This window comes from Cupressus sempervirens, chromosome 9 (genome assembly GCF_028749045.1).
Source record: "Cupressus sempervirens isolate cs-2001-9-10 chromosome 9, ASM2874904v1, whole genome shotgun sequence".
NCBI classification, from domain to species: Eukaryota; Viridiplantae; Streptophyta; class Pinopsida; order Cupressales; family Cupressaceae; genus Cupressus; species Cupressus sempervirens.
Genome location: NC_143126.1, coordinates 410,762,441 through 410,778,735, shown reverse-complemented (window position 1 = coordinate 410,778,735; position 16,295 = coordinate 410,762,441). Strand labels below are relative to the sequence as shown.

The 16,295-nt window shown below is 39.0% G+C and overlaps 1 protein-coding gene and 1 pseudogene across 2 annotated transcripts in view; both read left to right on the top strand.

Annotated features, from left to right (window-relative positions):
* Window positions 1-8,129, top strand: part of LOC149539034 (pentatricopeptide repeat-containing protein At1g08070, chloroplastic-like) — a 52,966-nt pseudogene extending 44,837 nt beyond the window's left edge. The window contains exons 3-7 of the transcript XR_016356153.1: window positions 758-4,198; window positions 4,316-4,392; window positions 4,808-5,107; window positions 5,376-5,657; window positions 6,807-8,129. The product of XR_016356153.1 is annotated as a pentatricopeptide repeat-containing protein At1g08070, chloroplastic-like (transcript). The remainder of the gene's footprint in view (window positions 1-757; window positions 4,199-4,315; window positions 4,393-4,807; window positions 5,108-5,375; window positions 5,658-6,806) is intronic.
* On the top strand, window positions 126-762 carry LOC149539035 (pentatricopeptide repeat-containing protein At5g50390, chloroplastic-like). The gene has a single exon (XM_089800391.1). The coding sequence runs from the start codon at window positions 278-280 to the stop codon at window positions 734-736; it is 459 nt and encodes a 152-aa protein (XP_089656517.1). The 5' UTR covers window positions 126-277; the 3' UTR covers window positions 737-762.
* Window positions 8,130-16,295: the final 8,166 nt, after the last annotated feature.

The following is a 16,295-nucleotide window of genomic DNA, read 5'->3' as shown; positions in this document are numbered from 1 at the left end:
TAATTTTTTTAATAAATATAAAGATTAATAGTATAGATAAATTAATTTATAAATTAAATACAAGAATTAAAAATTGAAGTGAGATAAAAATGGTAAGGACGAACAAAGGGTGCCAATTTTTGTTCTCGCATACAGCCTATCGGCTAAATAAACACCTGATATGATATCTTGAAAGAGGGTTTTGAAGATTAAGATCCGTTGAAGGGCTTCAGACTAATTTACGGTCCTGCGTACTATTTTGCAGTCCCCCACGAAGAATCTGATCATATTTTAGACAATGTTGTATTTTAATGGAATGAATACAGCAGCCATCCTTCACAATGTCATCCACTGTCTATCTCAACCAAAATCTCAAAACACTGTGTACTCAGGGTTGCTTGAAGGAGGCTGTCCTTATTCTACATATCTTCATCTATTGCAAGCTTCTGTTGACAACATAGCCCTTACAGAGGGTAAGCAAATCCACTCTCACATGGATGAGAAAGGGTATTTATCTGCCAAAAACACATTTTTGAGTAACAAGCTCATCAACATGTATGACAAATGGGGAAGTTTGGAGGATGCTCGCAATGTTTTCGACAACATAAGTGAACCGGATGTTTTCACATGGAATATGATAATTGCAGCTTACAAAAGTCATGGAGTTTCTCAGGAGGCTTTATTTATGTTTCACCAGATGCAACAAACATATGTTCAGTCCGACCAGTTTACCGTCTCTATCATTCTCCCTGTCTGAACTGACATGGCATCACTGAAGCACGGCTTGCAGATCCATGGAAAGCTTGTTAGATATCAATGTCAATCCGACCTTATTTTAGTGAATACCCTTATGGACATGTATGCAAAATGTGGATGCATAGAGAAGGCACGCAAACTGTTTGACGGAGTGCATCAACGAAATGTTTTCTTGTGGACTGCAATGATTGCAGGATATGCGCACAATGGTATTCTTCACGAGGCTTTGGAGCTTTTCGAAGAAATGCCTTATCGAAATGAGTATCGTGGACTGCCATCATCGCTGCATTTGCTCAAAATGGTCTTGCTGAAAACGCCTTCGAGATTTATAAGCAAATGCAATTGTCAGATGTAAAGCCAAACTCGATGACCTTTTCGAGTATACTCCGAGCTTGCGCCAAACTCGGGGATTGGGAGCAGGCTATGGAGATCCATCAAGAAATAACTGAGGGTCGTTTGTTGTCAGATGTTATAGTTGTCACTGCCCTGATAGACATGTATGCAAAATGTTGAAATATGGTAAAGGCTCGTGAATTGTTTGATAGTATACCTCAGCGAAATATTGTGTCATGGAATGCAATGATTACAGGATATGCTCAGTATAATACTTTGGACGAGGCTTTAAATCTTTTCGAAAAAATGCCTAAAAGGAACGTTATATCTTGGACTGCGATCATTGGTGGATATGTACAAAATGGGTTGGTTGAAGAAGCTTTGGAGATGTATAAGCAAATGCAGTTGACAGGTATTAAACCAAATTCATCAACCTTTGCCAGTATCCTTCCAGCTTGTGCTAAACTTGGAGATTTGGAACAGGGTATAATTTTTGACCGAAGTATAATTGGAAGTGGTTTTTCGTCAGATGTTATAGTTGGAACTGCCCTGATAGACATGTATGCAAAATGTGGAAGCATACAAAAGGCACATGAACTATTTGAAGAAATGCCTCAACGGAATGTGATCTCATGGAACGCAATGATTGTAGGATACTTGCAAAATGGGCTTGATGATAAAAGCCTTAGAGATATTTCAGAAAATGCAATTGGCAGGTGTAAATCCGGACGCATCAACTTTTACCAGTATTCTCCCAGCTTGTGGCAAACTTGGAGCTCTGGATCAGGGAATGGACATACATCAGAAAATAATAAAAAGTGGATTGTTAGCAGATGTAGGTACGAATGCCCTTGTAGACATGTACACCAAATGTGGAACCATGCAGAAGGCACTTGAATTGTTTAACAAAATGCAACATCCAACATTAGTCTCATGGAATGCACTCATTGCAGGACATGCATTGCGAGGATATATAAAGGATGCCCTTGAACTCTTTGAACTAATGAAGTACTCTGGAACCAAGCCGGACCATATAACCTTCATTTGGGTTTTATTTGCATGCAGCCATGCAGGTTTCGTGCATGAGGGCTGTAAATATTTCAATTGCATGAATGGCATTTACTGCATAATGCCTACGATGGATCATTATACTTGCACACTTGACCTCCTTGGTCGTGCTGGCTATGTTGACAAAGCCCTAAACTTTGCTATTAAAATGCCATTTCCACCTAGTGTGGTTGTATGGAGGTGTTTGCTTGGTGCTTGTAGATCACACAAAAATTTAGATATAGGGGAATTCGTGGCAACAGTTCTTTTGAGTTGGATCCAACTGTTGCTGCACCATATGTTCTTTTGTCAAACATTTATGCAGAAGTTGGCAAGTGGGGTGACCTTCAAAAGGTAAGGAAATTGATGAAAGTAAAAGGAATTAAAAAGACACCTGGGTGTAATTGGATTGAAGTTCATAAAATATCACATGCCTTTTGCGTAGGAGACTAATCTCGTCCACAAACACGAGATATCTATGCAACATTGGAAAAACTGTCTTTGGAGATGAAGGAAGCGGGCTATGTTCCAGATAGAAGATTTGTATTGAATAATGTGGAGGAGGAGGAGAAACAATTACTCCTTTGCCACCACAGTGAGAAGATGGCACTTGTATTTGGATTGTTAAACACTCCACCTGGAACAACTATTAGAGTTGTCAAGAACCTTCGAGTATGTGGTGACTGCCATATTGCAACCAAATTTATATCCAAGGTTGTTGCAAGAGAAATCGTTGTGAGAGATGCAAACCATTTCCATCATTTCAAAGGTGGTCAATGATCTTGTGGAGATTATTGGTGATGCTTACCAAAGTAATTTATGAACACATTCTTGGATAGGAACAAGGTTCATGGTGTCAGACCTGCAGCCATGAAGGAACCGGGATTTGTTTTCTGATTCTCAAAATATTTTGTTTGTTAGCACTTGGAGAGCTATGCTTTTGATTCTATGAAATGTTAGTGTATAGAATGCCTCACTGCCAGATGTATCCACAGTTGTATCATAACTCCATGGAATCACGATGAATCCTTTCCAGGAATCCTGTCAAGCTCAGCAGTGAAAATACAAAGGCAGAAGAATTGAAAATGAAAAATAAGTCGAATGGCTGAAAGCAATATAAAGCTGCTCAGAAGGCTGGGTTTACAATCAAGTCAATGCTTGTATATATAGAAAAGCAGTTCTATGGTTGTTCACACCCTTTTATGTGATATATTTGTCTGGATCAATTCTACCTTCTCAGGAGTATTAATTTTGCCCTTTCACCCTATATAATACTACCAAATCAAGTTTACAGTTACTGGTAGATTTGTGACGTCAATAGTTATGGAATACCAAGGACATTTTGGGTTGAATCTAATTATCTCATGTGCTAATGACTTGCTGAAGGGTGTTGTCCATATCTATTTTCTGGAAGCTGTTCAGAAGGGTGGGTTTACAATCAAGTCAACGCTTGTATAGATAGAAAAGCAGTTCTGTGGTTGTTCACACCCTTTTATGTGATATATTTGTCTAGATCAATTCTACCTTCTCTGGAGTATTAGTTTTGCCCTTTCACCCTATATAATACTATCAAATCAAGTTTACAGTTACTGGTAGATTTGTGACGTCAATAGTTATGGAATACCAATGACATTTTGGGTTGAATCTGATTATCTCATGTGCTAATGACTTGCTGAAGCGTGTTGTCCATATCTATTTTCTGGAATTCTTGAGTGGAGAGGAGTTAACAGTGCAGTCTATGAAGTTTTAAAAACACCGTTTGTAAATTATGGACATCTGATTTGCCACCGCACCTAATTAAAAAACTGTAATGTCAGCTTTGTTGAGGTATCTCAGTTTTGTTTGATTTTAGTTTTTTAACAGATATCGGAATATAAATGTCCAGAAGTAACATTTAGTCTAGTCCTATAACGCAGATCCATGTTTTCATCCAGTGTAATTTTCTCACTTAATAGTGTACCTTTAAATTTTAGATCTCACCTAATCCTTCTGGTTTTCTTTGATTTGTTTAGGCTTTAAATTAACCGTGCTCTATTTTCTTGGGGTGTGGCGGTGGAATTCAAGAAAATGACAGAATTTTAAAGTATGTTTTTAATCCTTCGTAATGTTCTTTGAAAGATTCAACTGCACCACCCTTCACTTTCGCTCCCCAGATAAATAACACATCATGTTAAGTCGCTTATAATTCTGCATCCTGCAGGGTGTGGAATGATTTTCTACAGAAGAGAGTCTGGATGCGCTGATATTACTCAAAACCATTTCTGTTAATTCTAGCTGGTGAGAACGTTGATATACTCGTTCCTTTCATTCATTTTGATCAATTTTCTAAAGCAATTGTCATGTTTTAGTTTGAATATCTGGTTTTCACCAAAATGTCTAATTTATTAGTCCCTGCCTGTATAGGCAGAAACTAATGTTTTTTGGTTAGCTATTTGCAATTAATTAGGTCCTCAGGAACTATGCCAATAGTGAAATAAAACACATACTATGGTGTGTTTGTAACATTATTTTTGTTGCATGAAAATTGATGTTTTATCTGACTCCTAGTCGGCCAAAGCATAATTTCCCAGGGTTTCTATTTCTGCAAAAATAATTTCTATTTCTGCAAAAATAATTTCAAATGCCTTTCCAATAAAAGGGAAGATGGGAAAGTATTAAGCATGTCTTTTTAATATTTTTTCCTTTTTGGCAGGAAGGGCACATGGACTTGCAGCTAACTGCATGGAGTTTGACAAAGCAGATTGCATGCCTTGCTTAGAAATGTCTGTGGGCTTTTATTTTGTTTGCATTTCTATCAGAATGTTGCAAAGAGATTCCTCAAGGGCATGAGTTGTATTTCAATTTACCTTTGTATTTAAGTAGCAAATCCGTCTGTTATTTCTTTGTGGATATTGTGTAGGGAATTCGCCGACTTGCACAGAGATACAAGATTTATTAGATGAGATGGCTTGTAATATCCTCCTAGCCAAGTAGGCCCACATCACCTTCCAAGGTATATTTATAGACTGTTTATGTTAGTCTTCAGTTTTTATGTGAGTTTTGTATTGGTTTATGGAGAATCCAATTTCCAAAGTGTACATGGTAAGATCAGTTTTAAAATGGGATGTCCATTTTTAAATGCATTGCTGTATGAAGAACCCATCATCATATAGATACAAGTTTTTCACATTAATTTCCTTTGTCTAAATGGGGCTTCCATAATGAACATTAAGATAATGAACTGATTTTTGTCATCTGAGTAGTTGCATTTCTATTTCCAGATTGAGGGATTGCCACCCAACATCAGCAGCAGCACTAGCATACCCACCACCTCCACTACTGACACTAGCACCATCAGCAGTGATATCAGTGGCATTACCACCTCCACTACCAACAGCAACACCTGTTGTTTACTTCAGTGGCTTGGCACCAGCACCAGAAAATAGTCTAGATTTAGTAGTAGTGACTCAGTGAAAGTTGGGGACTCGCACTCCACACCAGGCACTTGGAGTACCCAAGTACCCCACCTCCGGCATTCTGCATCCAAGCATCCACCAGGACGGGTACTTGAATTTCTATTTGAACTTTGATTTTTGAATGTTACTATTGGGTAGGTACTTTGTTACTATGTTGAATGTTCAATTGTTCTGGTTCATGTTGCAATTTTGCTATTTTTATAACTAGCATTTTAAGTTTTATATGCTTAGTATACAACACTCCCCCCCTCACCGTCCCACTGTCGTCCCGAAGTTGAGGCCCTTTCATCCCATCCTGGAAACTCATACTGATGTGCCGCAGCGCCGGTGTTATGCACCAGTGTTATACTGAGGTTTACATAACAAAAAGTGATATTGCTGACTAAGGAACCCTAACCCTGGAATTTTCAATATAGGAGGAACTTGAGCCATGTTTGAAGATGAAAATATCTGAAAATGCAGCAACAAGGTGTGAAGCTACATAAATTTTCTTTCTTTTTTGTTTCACTTTTTTTGGTGTAATGTCCTGTATCTCAAAAAAAATAAAAAATTTCTTGCTATAATAGCAACATTAACTTGGTGAATTTGTTTCAGCAGTAAGTTGATTAATTTATCTGAGAGAATATTGGCAATTGAAAACCGTAATCTTGCACCACCCTTGAATTTAGTCTGCTTAACTATGAACCCATAAGAGATTAGAAATCTAGGGATGCAACAGAGCCTGAAGATCAAACTTACAGTTGCCAAATTTATTATTATAATTACTCTTCTTAAGATATTAATTGTGAATGACCTTTGAAACTAGATTTGTATTTATTTCATTCCAATATGAAGCATAGCACAGTAATAACATTGCTCTGGACAATGCAGCTATTATCTTGGGAAGAAATTTTTTTTTCCTTCCTTTCCTAAACCGCTAAGTGTCTTGAATCTCAAAAATACCTAGTTGCCTTTCTCCCAAGCCAAATTCTCCAACTTTACATAGATTTACTCTGATTACGAATCTCATTTTTCTCCTATACAGTAAGCACTTATCATTTGTGGCCCTCAATTGAACTACATTCGAGGAGCTTTTAAATTCCTAATCTTTCATCAATCTCCTTACCAGATCACATGACCAGCCCATTTTTGCATGGATGTTTGAGAGAAGAGATTAGACTGCAATTTTTTCAGATCCAAATAAAAAATAGCATTGATGTAATTACTACTATGCTTATATTCATTTGTGATTTGCAGGCAGCATAACAGATCCATACATCCAGCCCAGGTTTTACTGGCATCTTGGTAATAAAGTTAAAGGTGGTCTCAAATGCAGCAAGAGTTACCATGTGATTCATGTATGCGCAACTCACATTTACTAAACCTACATGTTTGCATGCAGATATAATAGAAAAAATGTTTTGTTTTATGATATGTTGTAAAGCCCTTCATTAATTCAAATATTTTGAGAGCATCCTTGCAAAATCCAATCCGCGCATATTCCATAAACATTGCTTTACCTAAGGCAACATTTGTTTGAGGATTTTGTCAAACAGTTTACATACTTGGTTATGGTTCAAATTCCCCTATCTTTTATCCTTTGATAGATTGGATACCTTGTTCCAGAGCTCTCCTTTTGGTGCAGTCGAGGAGGATGCTAGCAAACCTTGTGGAGTCTGGCTTTGAACCTTCTGATTGCATTTACTGAAAAGTTTGTGAAGCCTTTCAAACAAATTGCTTTGGCATGTCCTGCAATCATTAGTTCACTTTCCTTTGGGGTATCCTATTAAACAGCTTAAGTGCGGTGTGTTGTCCATTCTTCCACACCGTGCTTGTACAAATATACCAGAGCAGCTGCAGCTACAATATGTGAGAAAATTCGATTCCTTTATCCTGTGGTGGATGTTTATAACCCATTCCAAAGCTTCCAATTTGGTATAGGCAGGGATAATGGTGTCAAAGATTGCAGATTCTTGCTTCTCACCAGTTGATTGAAAGTTTCTGAAGCCTTCTCAAAGGATACATTTTGTGCATATCCTGCAAACATAGGACTCAACGAAACCATGCTCTTTTTGCATACATGCCTTCCAAAGCATTTGCAGCAGTTATGACAGACATCCATACCCTGTTGCTAAGCTCTTTGTTTTGGCACAAGACAGGTGCATCAGTGATGATTGGACATTCATACCCTGTTGCTAAGCTCTGTGTTTTGACACAAGACAGGTGCATCATGGAACTGGTTCCGTTGGAAAGCAGTTTGGTGCATATCAAGATAATACTGGGCAGGAGAAAAAATTTCCGAAAAAATTAAAATTTGTGCGGGCTTGACAATAACTGAAAATGGCGATGCAAATGACAAACGTGACTGGTTGGTAGTGGGGCACGCTAGTCACCAAAGCAGGTCAACGCTTTGAGGGTGCTGGTTAAGTCCAGCCTCTGCAATGATGTACAATTTTACAATTCTGAGTTCCATCCAAACAGACCTGCAAATATAATATAGATATGCAAATAAAACGAAATGTGACCTTTCAAGCACAGTGCAGACATAGAGAATAAATTTGGACAAACTTTAAAAAAAAATTATATGCTTCCAACAATGATCAATATTTTGCATAGTATGACAATAGCCTAGATCTGAAAAAACAATTGCAGAAATAACTAATGATAGTTTTTTCTTTTGTGATTTGCTAATCCAGACGGGACAAATGACCTCTCAACTATAAAAATATTTTTTGCTAAAACAATTTTATCTGCATATAGGCATGTTTGTAGTCAAAATTTGTTGGAACAACATCCTAAACATAATGGTGATAAGATTCTCTATCTGCAACTAACAATAGCTTCAAACCAAAATTAAAACTCTTGAGGAGTCTTTTGAACTAAAGAACTTTGATACCATGTTAAGAGTTTTAGGTGACTCTGCAACACCCATAAGATAAAAAAAAACCAAGATAAATTCTATTAGAGCAAAGAAAGAAGATTGCAATACAATGGAAGAATGTTGATATTGCTAATGGACATATTAATATACATATTATGAACCTTGCATATATAGGGAAGGTGAATAGAAAAGATGTGGACAAGTGTCATCACATTATGCAATGAACAAAACCTGTCATCCACATAAGGTGGAAAAGTGGTAGTGTGATAAGACCACTAAAGCCGGAAAATCCACTTGACTTGTAGAAGTGATAACTTGATAAGTAATACCACCTCATCTTGTAAGGATTCTTTAAGAACCATTGATTATTGTGGAAGAACTTCTAGTTCAAACAACAAACTAGGAGTAAGGGGTTGTCACTTCACAAGATGAAACTCCAAGAATATGGGCTTGTACAACAAAGATGGGTGCACATAGGTGTGGAGTAGGTGAGGCCTTGTGTCGATCTGAGGAGTATTCAATGGGGCTATGTCGTATGTTGGGCACGTATAATTGTGGCATAGGATCTTGTCATTGGGCTGATCCAAGGTGTATCCAATGGGGATGTGGTATGGGATATTCCCTCTAACATGGTTGCAGTGTAGGCAAGGTGTGGAGCTGAGTCGAGGTGCAAACTTGGGGGCTATGCCATGTGATGTTCCCACTAGCATGGTTGTGGTATGGCCAGGCGAGGAACCAAGCTAAGGTGTAACTGTAGAGGGTAAGTGTTGGTGTACATTAAGGGCAACTTAGTCAACCTCCCTCAAGAGGGATGAAGCAAAGTAGTCCTTCCCTCTAGTTTCAAGATAAGGTAGAGGTGACACATAGTTTCAGGAGTGAAGAAGAGTAGCTTCACCTTATCATGTTGTGGTGAGGTTTGGTGACAATGCAGGGTTCCTATCGTAGTGAAGCGAAGTAGTTGAGCCAATGTCGGTGATGACTCGATGGGAGTTGTCTAAGGTCTAAAAGTTGGGAAAGTGGAGTACTTAGTCCCATGGTAGGGGGCAAATTGTTTGTCCAAGTAGGAGCCTTGGGGCTTTTGATGAGCTATGTGGATAAGTGTTGTGGAGTCGGTTATCTATGCATGGTGACTTGGAAGGGGTTTGACACTTGGTGCACATCTAGGTTACTTGGTGGATCATATTTGCATTAGGATAAGGTTTCTTAAGGGTCGTAACAATCCAATGTGGCAATCGGGATAAGGTGTTCTAGAGAAGTGCTCGAGGGGAGCCAAACCATGAGGTAGATCTATGTCAAGTGATTAAAGAGGTAGTTGTGTGACATGGCTCGAAGGGGTGAGTTGTGATGGATATCAAGAAGTGATAGCTTGTGGTGCATGACTGAAACGGGTGAAGTGATTCATAGGTGAAGCTATGATGGCATAACCAAGTTGGAAAGGGAGTACAATGTCCAAGGGATTGGGTGAATCATGGAACAAGGGTTTGGTACTCAAGTAGGTATGCATGGCAAAGGAATTCGGGATGAGTAAGATTGTGTGTACACATGAAGGGTTGGTTTGAGTGCAGTGGATGCATAAGTAACAAGGTGTTCACCAACAAGGCATGTAGACATAGACATGGTATCAAGGCAGTCAGGACTCAGTGTTTGGCTAAGGTAGTTAACAGTTCCATGGGGGAATAGGTTTGGTGCTTCAAGGTTCATGGTGAGCTGAGGGAGACCAACATGGGAAGCTAAGTCGTGGACACAAGGGCATGTTGGGGTAGCATGCAAGGTTGAACTTGATGACTCAAGGGATATTTTGAGGTGCTCGAGTAGTGTTGAGTATGCTTTGGCAGTATGCATAGTAAGCAAGGAAGGACTTAATGGTCTAGGTCACTCAAGGTGGATGCATTGTTCAACAAGGGAGTTAGGGTGATTCTCAATGCAATGGTGTAGTGTATTGCTTAGGTAACATGCATAAATAAGCAAGGGGAGCTATGGTAGCTGTAGGCATTCATGGAGTGACGCAGTGGTGGTTAAGGGTGATCAAGAGATTCAAGGAGTTGAGATCACATATGGCCAGTGTTGGAGTAAGGTTGTCTTATGGGAGATGCCAAGACGAAGGCATAGAAGGGCTTAAGGAAGGGGTTTAATAGGAGTAGAGCTTGGAGCTCGAGGATGTATGCATGATGCAGTAGAGGAAGTAGAACCATGGTGGTTTGACATGCACTTCTATTCTGCAGGGGTGTATGTTTAGGCAATTAGTTGTGTGGGTACTTGATAAAGAGTAAGGCATAGTCTGGGTGAACAAAAATGATTGAACCAGAAGGGGAGTCAGAAGTAGTGATTGCCAGTGTCGCATGAGGTTGGAGATTCTAAGGAAGAAGGCTCATCCTGGGCGTGAGCTAAATCCAGCCCTATGACACCAAGTATTCATTTGTCAATGAAGGGTCCTCATAACTTAACAAAGAGCCCTTGTAAAGAAGGAAACATGGGACTATACGAGTCAAGTTAGTGGATGAAGAAGCATATGTAAAAATGATATTAAATAATGTGTTGAGACAACCTTTATGAAAGAAAAATATAAATTAAGTTGTTAAAAGACTAATTAATAAAAAGATGGGATGGCAACAATGAAAAGTTGTGCTTGCCCCAATTTAAAATGGCCCTTGTTCAAATGAAGGTTGTTGTTCAGGTGAGGAGCCAAGTTGAGGTGTAACTGCAGAAGGTAAGTATTGGTGTACATTAAGGGTGACTTAGGTAGTTGACCTCCCTCAAGAGGAATGAAGCAAAGTAGTCCTTCCCTCTAGTTTCAAGATGAGGTAGAGGTGACATAGTTTCAAGAGTGAAGAAGAGTAGCTTCACCTTATCATGTTGTGGTGAGGTTTGGTGTCAATGCAGGGTTCCTATTGTAGTGAAGCAAAGTAGTTGAGCCAATGTCGGTGATGACTCGATGGGAGTTGTCTAAGGTCTAAAAGTTGGGAAAGTGGAGTACTTAAACCCGTGGTAGGGGGCAAACGGTTTGTCCGAGTAGGAGCCTTGGGGCTTATGATGAGCTATGTGGAGAAGTGTTGCAGAGTCAGTTATCTATGCATGGTGACTTGGAAGGGGTTTGACACTTGGTGCACATCTAGGTTACTTGGTGGATCGGATTTGCATTAGGATAAGGTGTCTCAAGGGTCATAACAATCCAATCTGGCAATCAAGATAAGGTGTTCCAAAGAAGTGCTCGAGGGGAGCCAAACCATGAGGTAGATCTGTATCAAGTGACTAAAGAGGTAGTTGTGTGGCATGGCTCGAAGGGGTGAGTTGCGATGGATATCAAGAAGTGATAGCTTGTGGTACATGACTAAAACAGGTGAGGTGATTCATAGGTGAAGCTATGATGGCATAGCCAAGTTGGAAAGGGAGTACAATGTCCAAGGGATTGGGTGAATCATGGAACAAGGGTTTGGTACTTAAGTAGGTATGCATGGCAAAGGAATTCAAGATGAGTAAGATTATGTGTACACATGAAGGGTTGGTTTGAGTGTAGTGGATGCATAAGTAACAAGGTGTTCACCAGCAAGGCATGTAGACATAGACATGGTATCAAGGCAGTTAGGGCTCAGTGTTTGGCCAAAGTAGTTAACAATTCCATGGGGGGATAGGTTTGGTGCTTCAAGGTTTATGGCGAGCTGGGGAAGACCAACATGGGAAGCTAATTCGTGGACACAAGGTCATGTTGAGGTAGCATGCAAGGTTGAACTTGATGACTCAAGGGATATTTTGAGGTGCTCTGGTAGTGTTGAGTATGCTTTGGCAGTATGCGTAGTGAGCAAGGGAGGACTTAATGGTCTAGGTCACTCAGGGTGGATGCATTGTTCAACAAGGGAGTTAGGGTGATTCTCAATGCAATGGTGCAGTGTATTGCTTAGGTAACATGCATAAATAAGTAAGGGGAGCTATGGTAGCTCTGGGCATTCATGGAGTGATGCAGTGGTGGTTAAGGGTGATCAAGAGATTCAAGGAGTGGAGATCACATATGGCCAGTATTGGAGTAAGGTTGTCTTATGGGGGACGCTAAGACAAAGACATAGAAGGGCTTAAGGAAGGGGTTTAATAGGAGTAGAGCTTGGAGCTCAAGGATGTATGCATGGTGTAGCAGAGGAATTAGAACCATGCTGGTTTGACATGCACTTCTATTCCGCAAGGGTGTATGTTTAGGCAATTAGGTGTGTGGGTACTTGATAAAGAGTAAGGCATAGTCTGGGTGAACAAAAATGACTGGACCAGAAGGGGAGTCAGAAGTAGTGATTGCCAGTGTCGCTTGAGGTTGGAAATTCTAAGGAAGAAGGCTCATCCTGGGCATGAGCTAAATCCAGCCCCATGACACCAGATATTCATTTGTCAACGAAGGGTCCTCATAACTTAACAAGGAGCCCTTGTAAAGAAGGAAACATGAGACTATACGAGTCAAGTTAGTGGATGAAGAAGCATATGTAAAAATGATATTAAATAATGTGTTGAGACAACCTTTATGAAAGAAAAATATAAATTAAGTTGTTGGAAGACCAATTAATAAAAAGATGGGATGACAACAATGAAAAGTTGTGCTTGCCACAATTAAAAATGGCCCTTGTTCAAATGAAGGTTTTTGTTCAATTAACCCCCTTATAATTTATGCATGGTAACAAGGCAAATCTGCTGAAATGTGTGATTGGAGCAACGATCTAGTGTTGGACATGTCATGTCTTTAATGGGCAAGTTTGGGAATCCTCTTGTCAATGACTTTTCCCTCTATGGGAGCAGATGCTCTTCTCGGTTTCCCTCCTACTCAAACGATGTTTTCTTTACCTGGTGTAGTTTTTGGGTCTATGCTCAATGATAATAAAAATGGGTCTAAAAAATATCAAGCAAGATTCTAAACTTTTCTCCACTATTACACTATAGTTAATGTTCGTTTGTTCTCTACTACTAGTAAGGGGGCCTATGGGGGGTGTTGCTCCACTAGTTGCTACTAAGGGCTCTTCTCTGGATGTGGGGGCAACTAGGACTTGTGATTTGTTGATGCACAACAAACCATTTCTTGGTGTATATCCTTTGGTCTTTGGTTGTCTTCGGATACAAAGAAGGAGATTATCCAAAACACTTCAGTGTTATCATCTCATGGATTGATTTGTTAGTTTCAAGGCTTTTGGCCCAACCTTCCACAATTGCATGCTTGGATATACCAATATTAGGAAATAATCCTAATGGGTATTGCTTACATCTATCCTATGGCCAAGGGTGAATTCATTGTTAAATTCAATCAAGTCGGGGATAGATCAAAAAAATTGTTTGATAATTTTTTGAGTTAGGAAGATATTTTTTTGTTGATGGTTAAATCCTGACATCCAAATTTTAACCCTTCTTTTGAATTGTTTAACAAGATTCCTAATTGGGTTAGGCTCGCTAACCTTCCCCTTCATCTATGGATTTTCTCTCTATAAGAAGTGGGTGAGGCTTTGGGGGATTTTGTGACGATTGACAAGGATCATTCAAAAAAATTCATTCTACTTATGCCCGAAGTTTGGCTGATATGTATGTTTCTAAAGGGCTTCCTAGTGAGATAATGTTTGAATCTTCTACGGGTTCTTGGGTCAAACTACTTGACTATGAAGGTATCCCTTTCAAATGTTGAAGATGCCTCAAAACTAGGCATGTCGTTGCTCAATGTGACTTAGAAAAAAAGAAAAAAGTGTTTTGTGTTGGAAGGGTGTTTCTTCAAAACATTACTCTATTAGGAAGAAAAGCTCCTCCCTGTTGGTTACACATGAATCTCTGAGTGTTGAGGCCACCTTGCCTTAGATTGTTGGTGTGGTTTTGACTCCTCTTCTCTTGTTGTGGCCCTGGTTGGTGGAATCTTTGTTGGTTTGACCCCTTCTCATATTGTTGGTGCAATTGTTGTCTCTTTTGTCCTTGTCATGGCACTGGATGGTGGGAGTTTTCCTAGTCCTATTACCACCTCTTCCAAGAAGTGTGAGGTTGCTCTTAGAAATGTTGGCATTCTTGCATATTAGTTGAAGGATGCTTTATTGCTCCCCTATGGTTGTTGTTGGTAGTGCTTCTCAGGTTTCTGTTGGATCTTTGTCAGATTCCTTCCTTCCCATTTTGCCCTCTTCATAGGCTCATTCTGGTCCTTCCTTGCATCCTTTTGCTCGTGGGATAACTTTTGTGTTGGAATATGCTTCTTGGCAAAATCTTGTTGTTAGTGTTGACAATGGTTGAATTATAGTCAAAAGTAAGAAAACTAAATCTCCCCATTCCTCCTTTGGTATGACCCTTCACTCCCATGGTTGGCTTCTGATTTCACAAGCTTTTAACTACCAAGAAAACTCAACACAAATATGTCTAAGGTTTAGTGGATTCCCATGATCAACACATTTGATAAGGACCTGGATCAACTAACAAGGTAATTCCACCTTCTACTCTTTAAGCTCTACAAATCTTAGATGAGCACACCTAGGAATAGTCATTTCATTCTATAATATCACTTCAAATCTAATCCAAACAAAGCAAATAGGGACCTCAATTCTTCTATAATTGTGCAAAATGAATAGAAATGTAACAACTACTCACATAACCTATCCACCCACAAGCAAAGTGACGGTCTGCAATCAAGTTCTATAAAAACATAAATAAAAAAGGATTTTGATTGATTTTGATTTTAACTATGAAAAACATGAAGATTTTCTTGACCATCCCTTATCCATTGGGTGTCAAAAGAGTCAAATTATATATTATGAACATCCATATCTATTCATTCGCCTTGTAAATGACACATTTGACAATTATCCTAAATTCTCTACTCATAACAATTGACTCCTACACCTCTATAATCCTATCAAATTATATAAGCATTTACTTAGTTCATTAAAGTGACAAAAAATATAAAATGATATACAAGTTTAAAAAATTGCAACTAAAATTTTGAGAACTTTGCTCAAAATATTTAGAAGACCACAAAATACCAAAGGACACAAGATTCAAAATAAAATACTCCTATGAAACTTTTGTATTAACTTCCTTGAAATTGATACATCAAAGTATATGTCAAGACTTTATGAAAATAATAGAGAAAAGTACTAACAAAGTTCTTTCATTTAGTCACAAAGAAAAAACAAAGATACTCCTGTTAAGGAGAATTTGGCCACCCACAAGAATTGTAAGGAGATGGGTCAGTCTATGGAGACTAAAGGTGATCACAATGATGCCATGCAGGCCCCTCCTATAACCAGTGAGCCTAATGATATTGTATTGGATCAGGAGATGGAACATGGAAAAGGGGAGGGAAATGTTATGCTTGAAGATGTTCACAAAATTTATGATCTTCCTAAGTATAAATATGCTATTGAGGAGGAAGAGAATGATAAGGTCAATGGGAGAGTGATGTTTCTTCATAAAGAAAATTAAAAGCAGATACTTCCCTTCAAGTTGACTCATGGATGTATAATGAGACTATTGCTCTAAAGAAAAATGTCAAATAGTTGTAGGGTAACCTTGAAAATGGAAAAATAAAAAGAATGGAGTTGGAAGGCAAAGTTGGGAATATCCCTGGTAAGCTCATGGCTTATGAAGCTAAATTAAGACAACTGGTCAAAGAAAGTGGTCAACAAATGGACATGGTGACTTCAAGTCTATATGTGGTCACAACAAGCATTGGCAGAAGAAGCAATGATCAGATTATTTCTCCTTTGTTGTCCAGATGATTGGTGGTCCCAACAAGCAAATGAGGTAGAGCACAGAAAGGGTCATTGGAGCTACTCCTAGGTTAACTATGAAAGCTCTTATTCACGAGGCAACTAACATTGGAAAAAAACATTCCAAGGCAACAAAGGAGTTGGTGTACGGTGTCTCTATTTTTG